The sequence below is a fragment of the Manis javanica genome, chromosome 7 (assembly GCF_040802235.1).
Source record: "Manis javanica isolate MJ-LG chromosome 7, MJ_LKY, whole genome shotgun sequence".
Classification (NCBI taxonomy): Eukaryota; Metazoa; Chordata; class Mammalia; order Pholidota; family Manidae; genus Manis; species Manis javanica.
In genome coordinates this window covers 29840719-29860137 of record NC_133162.1, presented here as the reverse complement: position 1 = coordinate 29860137, position 19419 = coordinate 29840719, and the positions used below count along the sequence as shown (strand labels likewise).

The following is a 19419-nucleotide window of genomic DNA, read 5'->3' as shown; positions in this document are numbered from 1 at the left end:
TCCCACCCAGCGTCACTAGAAAACTAGGGCCCATGGATTCCCAGACCCCGCCCCACCTCCCTGGGACCCTCCCCTCCTCTGCTTCCTGCCTGGTGCTCCCAGGGCTGCTCCTCTGCTCCCAGTGGACCTGGGCACTCAGCCCTCTGAGTGGCAGGGACAGGAGGAGCCCTGCAGAGGGATCTGGGGCCCAATCCCTCCTGCCCTCACCCAGGGTAGGGGTGGCATGGAGCCCAGGAGTGGGGAGGAGTGCAGGCTGGAGCCCTCAGGTTCCCTCACCTGTGCCCCGGCCCTCAGGCTCCAAGGCATCGCCAGGATTGAGCTCCTCAAGGAGGGGGTCACCATGTTCCCTGCGGATGACGCTGCAGGAGAGGAGACAGGCCCGTTCATGGGTGAGCAACATGCTGGTGAGGCCCCACCGGGACCCCTGGACTTAGGTGATGCCTACTTCCTCCATTCTCTGTCCCCTGAGCATCCCCAGGTCCTGCTGTACACGGGCCACCACCTGGATGCCTTTGGAGCCACTCTGCTCACAGAGCCCATTCCCTTTTTGGGTTTTAATTTACGTTGGTAAATATTGATTTTTCCTTCTCTAATGGATGAATTACAGACAGCCTGGGGAAGGGTGGTTGATGGATGGAGAAGCGGCAGGGACACAGCTACCTTCAACTGACCTTCCCTTCCCTTCCAATGGCCCTGGGTTTCTGAGTTCTGGATGCTACCCAAGGTTCCAGTCCCTTTCGAATGCCCCTCCTCCAAGCCCTCCCTGATCATCTTGCAAGAAGCAATGACTTCCTGCTCTGCCTTTATCACTTTCTGCCTGTGCTAAGGCTCTGTATGAATGTCCCTTATCTCCCCAGTTAGACTGAGTGTTTTGCAGGCTTGGAACATGCATTATTTATATTTGAATTTCCCACAGCATCTAACACAGTGCCTGGCTCTCAGGAAGCTCCAAGCACATGTCTATGGGACGCATGCATGAATTCCAGAGGCAGAAGGAAGGAGAGGGGTCCCTTTGTGTTGCAGGGGTTCTATTTTGAACTCTGAATCACAGTAATATTTGCCTCAGAAAAGTCCACTGTGAAAGTCATGCTCTTTCTCCACACTAGATTTTTGCAGCCTTGCGTACTCTGCCCTAGATGCATGGAGCAATGCTGGAGGAAGACAGAGGGCCAGGAGGGATGTGTATCCCTCTCCCTCTAATACTGCAGGTGGCTGTTATCTGCCCAAATCAGAGCCACCAGAGGGCTGTGTTGCAGCCAGTGCTTTCAGGAGGGGGCCGGGTCCCCTGAGCTGGAGCTATGTGGCCAGATGGCATACAGTGTTGTCAGAACTGCAGAGTGTTAGCAGGGTTGAGCAGGTGTCCCGGGAAACATCCTCTGTCCACATGGGACACCTGAGTTGAGAACATCCATGTGTGCAGCCTGGGCAGTGGGCAGTGTGCCTGGTTACACATGGGCATGTGCTCATCTGCTGGCAGTGTGAGCCTCTAGCCTGCTAACCCTGCAGTCCACTTGTGTCCTGAAGACTCTGCCACAGCTGGGCACAGACATTCCTTGGTTCACATGACAATGCAGTCAAGGGTTCCTAAGGACACAGCCCAGCAATTCCATTGCATTATGTATTTGCTCAACAAATTCTTCTGCAGTGACTTCTGTGTGCCAGGCGCTGCGTGGGAGCCTGTGGCTATGGTGTGCATCAGGAAGGATGGAGCTCAGGGTCCATGGTGGCAGGGAATGTCATGCAGAGATTCCTTCTCATGAAGGCCGATGGGAGAGTGGGGACTAGGGGCATGTGGAGCTGGGCAAGGTCACCCATATTTGGGTAATCAGGCCAACTGAGACTAGAAGGTTAAGTGAGCATGAGTCCCTTTGAGGAAGAGGGAGGGGTGAGGGGCAAGCATGGGAGCATGAGGGGCCAGGCCTCGTACAGCCCAGAACTGAAAGAAGCTGGGGGTGTCTGGTGCCTAGTTGTAAACAGAGAAGTGGAGTGGCCAGGTTGGGGACAAAGCCAGGCAGTGTGGGATGTGTCAAAGACAGGGTGATGGGACCTTCTAAAAGGTGGAAGAGAGCTGTGGCTGAATTTGCATTTTCAAGCTTGCTCTGCAGGACTAGATGCAGGGATCGTTTCTGGAGGAGCAGGAAACCCCTGGATAGAAACCCGGAGTGGTGTCGGGGTAGGGAGATAAGAACGGATCAGAGGCATGTTTCAGTATATCAGTAGTGTGACCAGATGCACCCCAGCTGGGAGAGCCTGTTTATGCCTGTTGTCTGCCATTATTAATTATACTCTCATTAAGCATCCAGTTTGGGCAATGAATTCCCTGGTTGCCTACACATCACTGAAGGCCTTGCAGGCTCAGGCATACTGACGCTGAGGCCCCAGTGCCTCCTACAAAGAGCCCACTGCATTCCGTTCAGTGACAGGGACAGGTAGGGGTTGAACTTTCAGAGTTACCAGCTGAGTGGCAGCCCCAGCTGGAGCCCTCATGCCCTCCACTGTGTGCTCAGGGCCCAGCCATCTGCCATGGGGACTTGGGGTACAGTCACATATCTGGGAAGTGGCTTCCACTGCTGCTATGTGGAAGCGAACACATTACAGGGTGACTAGTCCACGACAGCCCTGGGCCAGCCAAAGGGAGGCTGGGAGGTTTGAGAGAGGTTGGGCAGGCAGGCAGACGGGGGTGCTTGGTTTCTTGGGCCACTGAGACAAGAGCACTAGACCCCTTGGTGCTCAGGGGCCCTGGCAAGTGACACTTTATTAGCCAGAGAAGGAAAGCAGTGTCTCTGTTAACGAGCAATTGATCTTCTGCAATTAATCTGGAAGTTGTGAATAAGCTTTTTGCAAGGCACCTAATTAGTAAATCTGGTGCCTTTGGGGGGTGATTACATCCAGTCAGGATTGATGCTTTGTTAATAATTATATTTTAAAACACACTTAGTCACAGCTCTAGCCTTTTATTAGTAGCTGGGGCCTCCTGGGGGAGGCAGTGGGGGCTTTGGGGAGCCAAGCAACCGATCTGGCCCTTTTCCTGAACCCAAGGCCCTGAGCCCACCCTCCCCTCCCTACTTGGTCCTGAGCTCACTTAGCATGTTTTAGGCCAGGAACAGGGCTGTCTCAGGCTACCTGGGTCCTGAGGTTTGTTCCCAAACAGCAGTTCTCAAACTTTAGTGTCATGAGGATCACATGATGCCTGGGGCACTTGTTAAATGTACAGATTCCTGGGCCCCACCCTGAGATTCTGATGCAGGAGATCCAGGTGAGACCTGGGATTCTGTACTTTAAATAGCAATCCAGGTGATTCTGATGCCCAAGGTCTCCCCTCTTAGAGATACGTTGCCATAAAAAATCTAACCCTTCCTCCCTAGATGCCATGCTCAGATGCTTGCAGATTCCTTCCATTCCGCAGCTCCCTTTTCTTCATCTACCATTAATTGTCCCAGCCAGGATTTTGCAAAGGATGTTTTGCAGAGTACCAATCCCAAAAGAAAAATCTTGGAAGACAGTGTCCTATGATCAGATATATTTGGAATACAATATCCACCTTTTAGAAAGTAAAAGCTCTCATGTCATGTTGAAGGCTCTGAGAAGTCCTGCAGTCAATAAACCTGCCTGCCTTTGGTTAACCCTGGTGTACCCCAACAGATTTGACTCTCTAACCCCTTTTGTTGTAGCGTGGATCTCTGTGCTGTAGAGCCTAGCTTCCAGGCACAGTGTGGCCCATGCCCCACTCCAGCAGCAGGAGACCAGCTTCCTACCCAGGAATTTGCCCTCCATCCCTGCAGCCTCTTACTCAAACCTTGTCCTTCCCTTCTCTTTACTTCATCAGGGGCACCTTTCTCCACCTTAGCCTTTGGAACTCCCCTTCTGAGTCCTACACTCTGCACTCGGACTCCCGGTTGCCAAAGGTGAGCAGCCAAGGGCCAGGCTGAAGCGTCTACCGGAAGAGGCGGTTGGCAGAGGCGCTGCGGTGGGCGAAATTGTTGAAGAAGATTTCCAGCTCCTGATCGTTGTCAAAGTCGGCAGCGATGACTGTGCGGACAGGAGAGGGCATGGAAAACTTGGGTGAGGCGATGTCCTGGGAGGAGACAGGGCTTCAGGTCAGTGGACAGAAGCATGGGACAGTGGTAGCAGGCCAAAGGCCAACTCCCCCACTGGGTGTATTTGTGTAGGTGCGATCCAAGGTAAAAGACAGCTGTCCGAACACTTTCTCTCTTACCTCCCCAGGAAGGGACCTGGGGTGGCTGTATGTAGGACCACACCCACCTCAGGCTGCTTGGAAATGAACAAGGAGGTAAGAGGAACAGTCCACCACCGGTGAAGCACCTTGCTGTTCCCTAGTCAGGATCACACTTAGCCCTCCCATCAGTCACCTGAAGCAGGGCAGGTATTAGCATTCCCATTTTACAGGTGAGGTAACTGGTCCTGGTGAGGAGGGGAATTGCCCAGAGGCACAGCCAGTGAGTGGGGCTGTAGCCAGGGCTTCTGCTCCAGGTGCCATGCCTTTCCTCCTCCGCAGTGAGGCAGAACCTGGCGGACACTGGGGAGTGCTGCGCATTTGAATCCAGGCTTCTCTGCTGACTAGCTGTGTGATCTCAGGCAAGTTAGTTAACCCCTCAGATCTCACTTTCCTCATCAGTAACTTGGGGGTAGTAGTAACGGCCCAGCTTGGGAGGACAGCATGTAAATTTCTTGGCACAGAGTGGGCATGACAGATCACTGGCGATCTGTCCTAGCCTTGCCCCTGTGATCAGCCTCCCGGTTAGCTGTGTTTTTGCCTCCTCTACTGTCTTATGTTGTTTTCTGGGAGCCTTTTGATTTTTTCTGAGACATTTGCTTTGGGGGGCTATAGTATCAGGCATATCTCTCCAGGACTCATGGGGAGACCCCAGATCCAGAAAAGCCCAGCTTGGACCCCAAATGCTGACAGGGCCTTGGTGGATCTGGCAAAGGGTCCCAGGTGTGGGACTTGCTTTTGAAACAGAAGAAGAACCTTTCATTTCTGAGCAGAATATCCTTTATAGATGGTTTTGTCCCTTAAAGATCCTGGCAGCCTGTCTGAATCTCAGACCCATGTGGCGAGGGCTGGGAAGGGCACAGTAGTATTTGAGACTATTGCCCCTCTGCCTCTTGCTACAGACCTTCTCTGTTGACTGCAGGAATGAGCCAGCCTGGGACAGCTGGCAAAGTGCATGTTCTGGGGAGGCTGAGGAGGTGACTGTCCTCATCAGGGCAGTTAGGAGTCTGATTAAGAGCTTGGCCAGCTGGCCAGGGTGGGCTGAACAGGGCCTTAAGAGCTGGAGAACAAAGAGACCTCAGGATCTCTAACTCGTTATTATTCTATTGATCCTATAAAAATGGAAACCTACATAGCCCTCTTGGAGTCACCCCACTGGATGCCTGGGCTTCCGAGATAATGTATGTAAAACGCTTAGCACAGTTCCTGGCACATGGAAGGCACCTGACGAATGGGGCGTCTATTACTATTATTGTTGCTCCCGTGAGCTCTGGGAAGGGGCCATACAGAGGGCTAGCAGGGTTCCTCAACCACAGCGCATCGCCTTTTGGGACTGGCTCATTCTTTGCTGTGGGGCTGTCCTGTGCACTGTACAGCATTTAGCAGCATTCTACCCACCAGATGCCAGAAACACTCGCTATTCCATTTGTCCCAGTAATTGTCAAATGTCCTGGGGTGGGAAGAATCACGCAATTGAGAACCTGGGTTACAATAAAAGACTGAATGAAGATAAAAATCATCCAGGATCCCAGGACCAACTGCCTGAGCCCAGAAAATACCTCCTCCCCTCCCTGAGAGCCTGGGCCTGGGTCTCAAGCCTCTGCAAGGAGAGGGCGACTAGGCTCGAGTACCACCAGTGGCCGCCCACCGGGGAGGGAGCCTGTGGCAGCCACCCAGATATAAGGTCCCTGGAGACTCCCCTGGGACCATCAAGCCTCAGAGAAATGCTGGAACCTTCTCACTCCTGCAGGGGTTTTTGGTAGGATCTAGGTACTTCCAGAATAATCCTGACTCCCTGAGATCGGCTTCAACCACCCCATGCCCTCCATAGCCCTCCCTGAGAAAGCCACAAACTCAAGCTGAGGCACCTCCATTACTGTCAGCAAACAGCCCCTTTGACAGATTCTTGGTATCACAGTCTATTGCCAGCTCAGGGAGGGGACACAGGGAGGAGTTTGGGGTCACTTTGCCTACCATCTGACATTTGTCCTTAGGGGACAGTTATTGGGAGCTCTGTGGCCCCAACCTTACCCCTCTCCTGCACTGGCACCCTTGGCCTGAACCTCAATTTGAAAAGCTCAGACCAGGACTGTAGATGAGGTTTTCTAAGAGCCACCTAGACAAACACCCCTGAACCAGAGATTGAGGTCCACGTCAGAGGGCTTCCTCTGCCCTATTCCCACCCACCTTGGAGCCTGCTGTCATTCCTCTGCCAGTGGCTCTCTCTGTCCCGGGCAGTAGAGACATTACAGCAGCCCAGTCTGGAGCCCATCTCATCCCCCAGAGGTCACCTTCCTTAGGGCTCCTTTGCCCCTAGGCTCTGCAGGGCCTTAGGCCCCTTCTCAGTCTGGCAGGGCAGCATCCCCAGGACATGCTGGGGCCACTCCCAGTGCTGGGTGGTGGAAGGGAGGGAGGGAGAGTGTCACCTTCTTACCCGAAAGCGGACCTTCCCATGGGCACTCATCTGCAGATAGAGGCGGTGGGGGCCATTCCAGTTGCCATAGACAATGTCCACTTTGCCATCACGGTTAAAGTCAGCCAGGGCAATACCTCGCCCATGTTGGTGGGGGTCATCCACACCTAGGGAGAAAGGGCAGGACCCCTCAGGGCAGAGCCCCTGCGGGCTCCATGAACACTCACCTGTCAGAGCTCCGGGGAGAGCAACAAGGGAGGGCGCCCATTGCACTGTCCCTGTCCAACTGGGGCAGGTGAGGAGACGTCTCAGAAGAGGGGTGGGAAGTGGGGCGGCCGGCCACCTGGTTGCAGCAGGAACCAGAGACTTGTCTTCAGTGTGCATTTGCCCAGCCAGCACACTATTTCTGCTCAGTGTTGAGGTAGCGTGGGTTGGGGGAAGGAGTCAGGTGGAAGGTCTGGAGGATGAAAGGCCTCTCCAGCCCCCCGACTCTGCCACTAGAGTATGTTAAGTTGATCACTACTCTTTTCTTAAACCTCTCAGTGGCTCCCCAGTACTCTTGGATCAAGTTCAAATTCCTGCCTGGGGAGCACAAGGCTCCCGCCAGCCTTATCTGGTCTTGGTCTGGTACCACTCTCCCCCCTTACTCATAGGCTGTGGCCACCCCATGTTCCTTTCATTCCTCAAATGAGCCAAGCTCCGTCCAGCGTCTGGCCCCGCGCTCTAGCTGGTCTCTCCCCTGGGATGCTCCTCCTCCGCTCTCAGTTACCTGGCTCCTGATTTTCTTTTGTTCTTAGCTACAAACTACCCCCGGAGGGGAGCCTTTCCTGACAACTTCCATGAGGACAGCATCCAGACCACCCTGTTATTGGCCTTGACAACCTTCCATTCCCCTCCTCCGTTGTGCCGGTCAGAGGTAATTATGCTCTTCTGTGGTTTACTTGCTTAGGGCCTGGCTTTCCCATGAGGCCCTGTGCTCCAGGACGTTAGGGACTACCTTTCTGGTCACCTGTGTTCACAGAGCATCTCTCTCAGTGCCTGCGGTGACCTGGTAGTTTTCAGCAAATACTTGCTGAATGAATGAAGAGACATAAATAATTTGACAGAAGGCAACTGGGGACATTACTGACAGCAGAGGAAATATTGCACCATGACAGAGAAATCCACAGTGTGCCTTGTGAGATCTGGGAAGGGAAGCTTACGTGCCCAGAGTCACCTGCTTACTCTGTCCCTGCATCTGTCAGTGTTCAGTGGGGCTGAGCTGGTCCTCAGAGGGTAGCTTTGCCCAGAGAGATGGCCTGACTTCCTAGCTGCCCAAGGCAGACATGTTCCCTCAGGCTAAGCACAAACCTGAGGTGGATGCTGGCTCCAAATACCCACATTGACTCTTTCAGAGGACAAACTGCCATGGTCATCAGGTACCCAGAGATGGCAGATGATAGGACAATATAGTGGGGGGTGGGGATTACAGATCCCAGAGCACAGAGAACTCTTGCCAGCTACAGACTTAGAGACCCTGAGGATGGGAGCAAGGAGACGGCAGGGGTGGAGTTATGCCCTCACCCCCCAACCTTGGAGGCTGAGCATCCTCTTGGAGGACGGATGGGTAGAAGTTGGAGGGAGAGGAGGCAGTAAGACCCAGATTGGAGAATGAGAGTTTACAAAAGAATGGGGGTAGCCTCCAACCTCTAGGATTAATACCCCATTAATTCTCTGCAAAACTCCCAGCCCTAACATCAGTGGCCTTCTGTGTTGGCCCATTTCTCTCCTATCTACGAGGCACCTTGACAAGGAGCTGGTTCCCTTTCACAGGACAAATCGGTGCCAAGCTGCATTTCACAGCAGCATCTGTTTGGGTGATGAATGCCCTCCTGACATGTCTTGTTAAACCCCTGCAATCATTCTGACTTTCAATTACAGGCCTCACACCTTTCCTTTCTCCTCCTGCCTGATACCTTCTCCCACTCCAACTTGTTCGCTCACCTCTGCTTCCATCTCTTTAACACCTTATCAAATCCTCTAGGTTTTTTCCACCAGCACCTCCCCTCCATTTTATGATTGTTCAGCAGTGAGAAAATTTGCTGCCTGAGAATATAGCACCAGGAGGAATGAGCCAGGTGAGAGGACAGGCCAGAGGAGCTTTGCCTGGGAAGAAGAGGGAAGGGCAAGAAGTGGAGCTGACAAGCTACAAGATGGGGGAGGGTGTTCAAAATGGGAGCTCCTGAGCATAGAGCAGGGAAGTCAGTACTTGTTAAGTCACAGAGAGTGGGTTGGCATACACTCAGGGGTTTGATGCTAGCTGTCAGCATGAGCTGGTGCTTAGAGGACCTTTGATCTATGTGTCTACATCCCCACTTACCTCTCCTTCTGGAGGCAGAGCTAGTTCCTATGCTGCCAAGGAGGTGGTAAAATCATTCCATTCACTGGTGTTGGGAAGGTTCTGGGTGGGGAGAAGTGGCTGAAGGGCAGGCTGATTACATCTGCAAACTTGTATTAAGTGTCCATTCAGCAAAATTTACTAGGTGATCACTACATTATAAGCATTGTGTCAGGAGTGAATAGTACAATGTCTAGTCCTTCTGGACAGATTACCATAGCAACTCATAGGCTGAGTGAGAGAGAGATGCAAGGACAGTGGGAAGGCAGAGGAGGGAGGGCCAGTCTCTGCCAGAAGGCACAGAGAGGGCAGGAGAGGCTTTCCAGGTAGCAAGAGAGCTGAGCATTGACAGATAAATAGAAGTTCTGCAGATAGAGGAGAAGGCACATTAGGTAGAGAGAAAAGTAGGTGCAAAGGCCCTGTGGCAGATGAGGGATGAGCATAAAGGGAGGAAGGAGAGTAGAGCTTGCAGCTTGGAGAACTATTTTGTGTGGATTTTATTCTGCTTCTTATTCATAGCTATTTGTTTATTTGTCTGTCTCCCCTTCTAGAATGTCAGTGCCTTTTGTGTGTGGGGTTGGGGGTAGGATGGTCTTAGCCTTATTCAGGTCAGCATCTCCAGCTCTTAGCACCAGGCAGGCACTTAGCTGGGGCTCAATAAATGGTTATTGGATTGAACTGAATGTTTAAGATAAATGTGGTGAGGGGAAATGGAGAGGCTGCTTGGAAGGGAAATTGATACTAGGAGACTCAAGCAGGGCTCAGAGGAACATGGGCCAATTCCAGTTGCTGGAAAATAGATAATGGTCAGGGGTTCCAGGCAGGCTCTGCTCCGCAGCAGCAGACATCTCCTATGGCCTGAGCTACAGGGGAGGTGGAATTGGAGGTGAAAAGCAGTGTTGCCCTGTGTGGTGCAGATGATGACTCCCATTCTCCCTGAGGCCTGTGGGGTCATACTGGAGCCTGGGGGCTGAGCGGCAGAGGGCGGGGGCTGCACTCACCAGCTCCGGCTGCAGCATCCACGAAGGTGCCGTCACCCTGGTTGTGGAAGAGGAAGTTGGGCCCATTTTCGTTGTCACAGAAGATATCCGATGCACTACTGCTGAGGATGGGGCCTACGCTGACACCCCGGCCCCCTAGGAGAGGACGAGGGCCCACAGTAAGTGGCAGAAGCAAAGCCCCATGCCTGTGGGGAGCGCGGAGCTGCCTCTGGGGCCTGTGAGAAGCTGCCACGGAGGTGCCTCAGAAAGCAGCAGGGGGAGGGACGGTGTCTGGTTCTCTGGGTGCTTCCCTGAGCCCAGATCTGGGCTTGGAACCCCACATACCTGTGTGAGGGCGACTGCCCTGATGATGACGTGAGGAGCAAAACAGATCACTTAGCACCAAGGGAATGACCCTACGACCCAAGGAGCACAGAGGCCCCCAGATGGAGCCTTGCCTTCCCTTCCCTTTGGTGACTGGATGACAATCCTAAAACCAGCTCTACCTGCAGCATTTTTATCAGTCACAGATTTCCATGACAACCCAATTTCTACTGGTCAAGACACTGGGTGTATTCCTGTTCTAAGAACCTATATATGTTCCAGCTATAGGTACAAAGCCACTTACTGTGCTTTGACGTAGTAAACAATTGGGAACAAGGTGCATGCCCATCAGCAGTGACTGGTTGAAAGGGCTATGGCCTATCCGTGTGATGGACCATTCTGCAGCCACTAAAAAGACCATGAAGATCCATATGTATTAATTTGGAGGACACATTGTTAAATGAAAAAGCAATTCCCCAAGTAATGGTATTCTAAGATCTTACTTTTATTTTCTAAAATAGGAAAAAAAAGTGATAATTCTAAACATGTTTGTGCAAGCTTGTTCTTGAGTTTGGGGGAAAGTAGGAAAGGCCACTGTTAGCTCAGCCTACCTAATGGGGTTGGATTTGGGGATGGAAGGGGAGATTGTAGGTGGCCTTTTAAAAAATGTCTTTTTTTTTTTTTTGGCTTGTTTCAACAAGGAATTACTTCTGTAGTTTGAAAGGAAAAAAATCCAATGAAGTATATATTTAAAAAAAAAGAAAGAAATCAAGCCAGCTCTATATATTAGGATTTGAGGTCTCCAAGATCAAATTTGAGCTGCCCAAGTCAACAAGGCCAATACGAAGATGTTTTGAACAAACCACCCCAATCAGTGGGTTTCAAATCCAGCCCTGAGGGCCACACCCTCAACAGTGGAAATTCTGTGCAGAAAACTGCCCAAGCAGGACTAGGACATGGATTCTAGTCCCCAGCTTGGCTTTTTAGCAGCTGCATGATCTCGGGCAATTTATGTTACCCTTTTAGGCTCAGCTTCCTCATATGGGGATAGATGACCTGCTTTTCCTATTTCAGGATTTTTAAGAGGATCAAGTGAGGTGAGATACATGAGAGGTCATTGTGAATCCTACAGCCACGATCCTCCAGCATTGGGTCTGGGGACCTGCTGTAGTGGTATCAGCTGGGAGCTTGTTAGAAATGCAGAATCTCAGGCCCCTACCCAAGGAGAACCTGCCATCAAATAGGACCCCTAGATGCTTTATGTGCACAAGGTGGCTTGAAAAGTACGGTTCTACAGGGCTGTTCAGTGCAGTAAGAATAGTTATCAGAGCAGGCAGAAGAATTTCTTTTCTTTTTTTTTTAGATAAATGAGCACTCAGACCTGGGTGATGTTCAGCCAGGCCTCCCTGCCTGCCAGGCTGTGGGTGGGACAGAGGTTTCCATAAAGCTACTGCTAATTTGGGATGGAGGTTCTCTGGGTCCCCAGGCTCCTCCTGTCCTCGGAGAGATGCCCCTGGGCGAAATCATGGGGCCCATCTCAACTGTGGGAGTGGAGCCTGCCTACCAGAACTGGTGCCTGCAGCCAGGGGGACAGGGTGGGGCAAATGGCATTATTGTCACTCTTGTTGCTCTTATGGTTGGACTCCTTGTTAACACATTCTGGGACCTGCTCCTTGTGGATTCCTCCAGGCAATATAATTAGTTCTCAAGGAAAGCCCAAGCCTCATGAAAATTGAGCCACGAAGCACTCCAGGGGCATGTCAGCACAGGCTTTTCCTTAGGAGAGCCACAGGGTGGGACGGGAAGGATTTCAGATACCTTTCCTAAAGCCAGCAGGCAGGCTGCCTGGCTATAGCCTGGCTGCCTGGCTACCACTTGTGCTCATTCAAAGAGGAGCCCCTGAGTGGCTGCTGGCAGCTGTCTCTGCCAGATTCCAGTCCAGGAGCACGCTTTGGTGACAAACCCACAGCCTTGCCTGGCTCCCAGAAATTCCAGGTGGGGCTCAGGGATTTGCCACCATGCAACTCCATCCTTCCTTCCTTGTTTTGGAGTTTTCTGATTTCCTCTCTGCCTCTGGCACCTGAGCTGTGACACATTCCCTTCATTTTCTACAAAGCAAGTTATTTCCCTCTTGGACAAATTTCTAAATCTTTCTAATTAACTAATTGGGTTGGGTTGAAGCCTTGTACCATTTGTAACCTGTAATTATTAGAAAATTGCCATGGTAACCACACTACTAATTAGTGACAATTTATTGCCATGGCAACCGGACCATAACAGAGATGTTACCCACAACTCCTTGGCAAGTTCACCGCACAGTTGGGGAGCAGGTGAGTCGACAGTTGGGGGAGGGCAGCCTCTAGGGCATTGGCACCAGCAGCCTCCAGATGGAGCACCAAACGGGGTCAGAAGCAGGGGCAGCCAGGTGTCTGTACCCCTCACTGTTGCTGCAGGAAACTCTACTCCTGGGTCGATCATGTAAGTCCTCTTCAAACCAATAAAATCCATCCATCCTAGTGTAGCCTGACTCTCGTTCCCTGCCTGGTCAATGGCAGAGGCCCCTTACTCAGCAAGTATCTTCTACCTGGACCTTTCTGTCTCCCCCAGCTCTTCTTCCTCCTCTGTCACACCCACTCTGTCCTCCCCCTCCTAAGGTTCGGCGCACACCTATGGGGCTAACCAGGGGGCAGTTAGGAGCATCTTTATTCAGCCTTGGAGAATGATGTCCCTATAGGGAATTAAACTCCACTTTACATCAATTAATTCTTTTATACTTGAGGCCAGCACCTCTTGGGGGCAAGCAGTTCCCCAGTTGGGGCTGGAGAGGCAGCACTGATGGTGGGAAAGACCGGGGATCAGAAAGTACAAACTGTGTGACCTTGGGCTTGGCACTGAACCTTTCTGGACATCTGTTACCTATAACTTGAGACTGATCATGATGAGAAATTCTTCTCAGGGCTGTCATAAGTATTAAGTGAGCTGGTTTTTGGAAGTTACCTTGGAAAATGTCAGGAGCCACAGTCATTAGCGGGGACTATTTCCCTCCTGCTGGGTAAATAATATCCCTTTATTTTCCCAGCACTTTCAAGCTTCAAAGGGCTCCTTGTTCTGCTGTTGGGTGTGAATGTTGCTGCCTGCCTATCCCTTCTGGGAGGCTTCTCACTCTGCCCACCAGAGGAGAGGTGGAGTCACAGGGAGAAATGCCTACCCACAGCCCCCTCTTCCTTCTGTCATATCCTGGTACCCCTTCTGATGATCTGCTCATGGGGCCTGAGTCCCATGGGGCAGCCTTGCTTACCCTCAGAAACTGCACCCCTGAGCCCCTTAACCCTGCACTCTAGTGATGCATACACAAGCCCAGATTTGGGTGCAGGTGATCCACCTCTCAGACTGCATCTGGGCCACTGTGGGGTGGCATGCTGAAAGACCAGATTGCATTTGGGGGCAGGAGGTGGTGGGGTGAGGATGGAAAAGAGAGGTTGTGGGAATGGGGGTAGCATGCTGCTGAGCCACCCCAAACTGTGGGCCAGAGGATCCCAAGGCAGGGGGATTTGGCATGTTAAGGAAAAGCTCCCAGGTTCTGGCCTGGCGTCTGTACTCTCTCAGGCTGCAGGAGCTTGGGAAGTGTGCTCTCTGGGCCTTGGTCTCCTTCCCTGTAAAATGGGTGAGGGAACAAGATCTCTAAGGTGCCTACCAGCTTGACTTTTCAGTGCCTCCTCCAGACTGGACCACAGGAGAAGTATGGTTGGGAGCAGATTCTTGGGCCCACTGGGAGTCTGCACTGTGGAGGCTCTGAGGCAAAGCCCGCTGGCCAAAGAACTTGGACCCGTGGGATTAAAATGCTGAGATCTTGATAGAAATATGATTCTGGTGGATGCCAAGGTCTATAGGCTGCTGAGAATATCTCATATTTCATAGAAGAGCAGCAAAAACACCAGGAAACAGGGTGGCAGGATGGGCAGGGCGTGTGTGTGTGTGTGTGTGTGTGCGCGCTGTTGGAGAAACGGTGTGGGTAAGGAGAACATGGTAACAGGGTATCTCATCCTAAATTTCCTGAAAATTCTGACACAGAATAATGCTGTGTTGGTGCTGGTGTTTCCCCCATGAGCCCCCTGTGAGCTGTCTAGGTGCTGGGCTGTTTCTAAGTGTACGGTGTACAGGGTTTCAGACAAGGACATCGCCACTCCCAGTCCTTCCCTGTCCTGGCAGGATTCTCATGGGAGGTGGGCAGAGTACAGGCTCTCTCATTTGCCTGCCCGGTGGAGGTTTCCAAACCTCAGGCACCTGGTGGGTGCAGGGAAAGTCACGTCTCCCTGTGCGCCCCCACAGGTGATGAGGGGGTTGGCAGAAGCTGTGTCATGAGGAAGGCAGGTAAAGGGGTGGCAGAGCCACTCCCCTGGCTACCTGTCACTCCTGTCCTGTGTGCTAGGTGTCCTACATCTTTCATTTTGCCCCACCATTTCTAGGTGGGGAAACCGAGGCTCAGGAGGCACAACCACAGCCAGCACTCAATGGATCACAGTCCAAAAGCCCCGAGCCTGTGCTATTCCCACAGAACGCTCCAATGCTTTACTGAAGTCCTCGGCAGAAGGGATTCATGCTCCCAGCAAGGCCCAGAGTGGCCAGTGGCAATGTGACATTTCTTTAAAATCTCTTATTATAGATGAAGAAAATGCATACCAAGATCACATTTGTATTGTATAACATATCTGTGTTTTGAAAGAAAAATGATGTCCCTTCTTGTCAATCATCTAACACATCTGACACCCTGTGTATCCTGGGGTTTTGGGTTCTCCTGGCAGGCCTGGGGCTGCACTCCCTGGGGGCTCTGGGCCCTGGCTAAGGAGCCTGTCCCTGCAGCCTTGCCTGTCCCGCCTGACAGATCTCACTGCGCTCCTGCTGCAAGGCCAGGCCTGCCTGGGGACCTGGGAGGCTCCATGGCCCCCACTCTGCCGGCCCTGGTCACCTCTCTGGAGCCGGCTGGTGGGGATCCGCCAGGTCTCAGCTGGGCTTTAGGCAGTTCTGTCTCCTCCAATAATGACTTCCTATAAATCAGATCTGCCCTCTGTTTTGTTCTACACTGCTCCCAGCCAACAGTGAAATTCCCCACCCAACATCATAAATCCACCTTCATTTTCTTTCCAAATTTCTTGTAAGGCTTCTTTAATCACCACCTTGTAGCCTGGACAGATGCTCCCACAAGGGAGGAGGCCCAAATGAAGAGCTCCTCGGGAGGGCTTGGAAGTCAGGTGTAGGGAGAGTCAGGGTCAAGGGGGATGAAGGCAAGAGAGGTGGATTCCAGTGGGATGGGGTGAAGATGCCCACGCCTGAGCCCAGGGCTGGAGGGCAGGCTGGGGCACACATGGAGAATGCCTCCAGCGTGGGGCCTAGGCCTGCTGGCTTTGTGCCTCTGCTTTGCCTAGCATGGCATTCCCTTCATCCAGGAGATGCCCAGCAGAGGGCCCTGACGTCACTCTGGAGGGGGCTGCTGATGTTTGCTGCACTGGGGCACTGTCTGTTTCCCTGTGCCGGGCATGTCCTGTTTCCCTCCTTTCATTCTCACCGCATCCCCATTTTGCAGGTGAGAATACAGGCCCAGAGAGGTTAGTACATTGCCCACAGCTGCTTGGGCAGGAAGACGTGGTGGTGGCAGGATGTGCACTTGGCACTCCGACTCCAGATCCTGTCCTTTCAGCAGCGCCGCTGGACTGCTAGTTCAGAGCTAGTTCAAGGTGCTGAGAGAGGCTGAAGAATGTGCTGACGAACATCTCTTGGGGACACAGGGGCAGTGCTGACCTTAGTCCCCACCTTCTCCCTCCTTGGGTTCCATACCAGGCTCTGTGCTATGGGGAGCACGAGTTCTCAGAATTCCCATGCAGGGCAGCTCCCTGTACCTTCCGGGCTCTAGAGGGGGCAGCGGCTGGGAAAGTCGGGGCTTGGGATTCTCCTCCAACCGGGAACCCTGTGGGCGTGGCCTTCACTCGGTTCAACTCCGCGTGAGCGGCTCTCACTGAGTCCCCCGAGAGTGGGCACTCTGGCCACTAGATGGCACTGCGACCCAGCGGAGCGGCGGCGGGCGGTGCAACTGGGTCCAGAGAGGAGGTCTCCCCTCCCCCGTCCCAGGAGCCCGACAGCTTGGTGTGGGCAGCGCCATTGCTCTGCCTGCCCACCGCGTTTGTTGTTACGGCATCTCTCTGCTCCCCTGAGCAGCCCAGGCCAGGCAGCTGCTTCAGCCGCAAAACAGACCATAAAAAGTCCTAAACGCCAGTCTCTGGGGCTGTGTTCCTGGTGGGCTCGGCTGAAGCAGGATCCTCAAGCTGGAGGTCATCAGCAAAGTCAGCTGGTTATTGCAGTTTATGCCTCAGGGGAGGGGGCTGTAAGTGCTGGTTTCTCTACAAACCTCCTGTGTGACCTTGGGCAAGTCCCTTCTACTCTCTGGAACTTGGTTTGTTGTTTTGTACAACAGGAGGTTCTCCAGGCCTCTCCAGCAGATGGGTGTTGTGTGGCTTGGCTCAGGGAACCTGTGGTTCTCTGGCTGTGCATCTGGCCACGGCTTGCTTCCCTCCCAGCCTGCTCAGGTCCCTGCCCATCACTACCTTCTTCCCACCCCGCTTCCCAGGCCCCATGGCATCAGCTTGGGGCTGAGCACTGGCCACATGCCAGAGCCTCAGCAATCAGGCTGGGCTCTGGTGGTGGTTCTTACATTTGGGGTCCATTCCTGGGACTCAAGGGGGTGCTCTGGGTTAGTTTTCCAGCCAGATGTCCATGTGTCATTAATGGAGTGACAAAGGGGGCTGCAGGGTAGAGCTGGGGGGCTTGGCAGGCAGGGAAAGGGTGGGTTGGGGAAGGCAGGCAGACACAATAGTAACTTGGCGGGCTAAATAGGTTCTTGTCAGCCAAATGGCTTTTGGAAGTCGGCAAAGCAGCTCTAACGTGTCCTCTGGGCATGCCAGCTGCCCCAGCCTCCTGCCTACTCCACAGAAGTGCCATCCCTTCCTTGAGCTGCCCTGTCCTTCCAGCACAGCCCATTTGGCTGATGTTCCCATTCCTATCCGTGCTCCTCAGCTGTCTCCTCTCCTTCCCCCAACTCCATTCCTGCCAGCCGCTCTGCCAGTCCAGCCAGTGTCAACCATGTCCCCTTCATGCTCAAACCCAGCCGCAACCTTCTGAATTCTTGGATTCTGTGTGTAACCCTCTCTCCCAGACCTGGCCTCCCTTCCATCTCATCATTTTCAAGTGCTTCATCTCCCCAGCCCTCTCTCCATTTCCTACAGGCACTTAATTGCCCAGCCAGCCCAATGCACAGAGCTGGGAACTATTAAGGAAAAATCAACTGTACAAATCTAGGTTGAAGCTCCTGCATATTTATTTCTTTTCCTAGGAAAACATAGTTTATTACTTACCCTCAGCCTTTCTGCCACACATTCATGTGTGGAGCTCTTGAGCACTTTGATGGAACTTGAGCTGTGCAAACTATTTTACTGTCTAGTCATTTGTTCCCACAAACTTTGTCAGACAGGTCAACATCAATCACTTCCCCGTCCCCCCTTTACCAAGGTGGAAAGTGGCTAGAGAAAGTCATCATAAACTCGGGAGGCCATGATGACCTAGGGCTTTGAGATTATGCTATCACCCAGCTGTCTGGGGGCAGGGGGGCAGCCCAAGTCCTTCCAGCCTCCAGATTCAGATTCAGGCAGGCTGCTGCTTTGGAAGCCTGTAGTCCAAGATAGGATGGATATAGGGGGAAGGTCAACCAGTGAGAGAGTTTCTACATCCAAAGGGTAGGTGTGGGGTGAGTGGGGCCCAAGATCATGGGAGAAGTTGCTGTGCACAGCTCTGGCTTCCTAATTTTTGGCACCCCAAACAGGAACTGGATTGCTCTGCCATCAGCAGTCTACTGGCAGATTATCAGAGTTTAGTCAGCAGCCATGCTGGAATTAGAAAAACAGCCTTCCCTAGAATGATCTCCCTGTCAGAAACTCTTGACAATAGAACCCCTATCCCGAAAGATGTGGGGGGAGCATGCTTCAAAAAAAGTGCTGGAGAGGTTTTGCAACAAGAACACCATTCTTTGGGCTCAGTTATCCAAGACAGGACCCAGATGAAACTTAGGGATTTAGCACTCAATTCCTGGCTACTCGTGTGTAAGTAAATAATTTCATCTGCTGTTTGGCAATAAAGAATGCTTTAAGTCTCAGCCCTTGTGATTTGTCAGTTTTCTCCTGCAGAACCCGTTCACCCATCATTTGGGTTACAGCAGGGAATGGGGCAAGAGGTTCCATGAGAGGATGACATAGGGTGTTCTCACCCTATGTCCCATGTCCCCCACTGGGCCCCCCAAAGCCCACACCTGCCGGGTATCTCATCAACCCTTGGGACGGAAGTATTGGAGGAGCCTCCTGAGATAGGTGGAATGGAATAAAGCCTTCATCCTCCCCTTCCCCAGTGATACAAACCCACCCTCTCCTGTGGTCTTTGATGAACTAGACTCAGCCTTGCAGGGCCCGGACCCCAGCCCCAGTTCCCAACCCCCCACCCCCTCAGCTCACAGCCTTGGGGTCACTCTGCCTACCTGTGTATTTGCTGACCCCAGCCTCAGCAGCCACATCTCTGAGCGCCAGAATGCCCCGGGAGAGGTCACTGGCCTCAGGGTCCATTTCAATGAGAGCATCAGGGCCCACGTTACCGTAGGCATAATTGGCGATATAGACGGAGTAGCGTCCGGAGCCCTGAGGAGGAAGGGAAGGAGGGTGGGTGATCAGGCCCACTGGGGCTAACTGTGGTCTTTCTCCCCATCTCTTGCAGGACCATCACTCTGTCTGGGTTCTTCTAACCAGGTCTGGTGTGCATGGCCTTGCAGGCAGTGCTCAGTTCAGCTCCACAAGTGCTTCTCACAGGGGCTACAAAGTGCAGGACACCCCACTGAGTCCTACAGCAAAGCAGCCCTGCTTCTCCTTCTATCCTGTTCCAGAAGAACACATCGCTCTCTCTCCCCCACCACCACCTTTTTATAGACAATTTTCTAATGTGCCTCTCTCCAGCTGAGCTCTCTCCACCTGCCAGCCAGGGTAGCTGCTCAATAAATATTTGC

General features: G+C 52.7%; 1 protein-coding gene across 4 annotated transcripts in view; it reads right to left on the bottom strand.

The window, feature by feature from the left end:
* CRTAC1 (cartilage acidic protein 1) overlaps positions 1 to 19419 on the bottom strand; it is a 147780-nt gene that overhangs the window by 27318 nt on the left and 101043 nt on the right. For 2 of the 4 annotated variants that reach the window (XM_037015780.2, XM_037015783.2), the window contains exons 5-9: positions 18901 to 19057; positions 10026 to 10160; positions 6669 to 6814; positions 3939 to 4075; positions 277 to 359 (exon numbers count right to left, since the gene is read on the bottom strand). In XM_037015780.2, coding sequence (XP_036871675.2) covers positions 277 to 359; positions 3939 to 4075; positions 6669 to 6814; positions 10026 to 10160; positions 18901 to 19057 — 658 coding nt within the window. The remainder of the gene's footprint in view (positions 1 to 276; positions 360 to 3938; positions 4076 to 6668; positions 6815 to 10025; positions 10161 to 18900; positions 19058 to 19419) is intronic. The other 2 variants (XM_037015784.2, XM_037015781.2) reach the window with 2 other exon arrangements.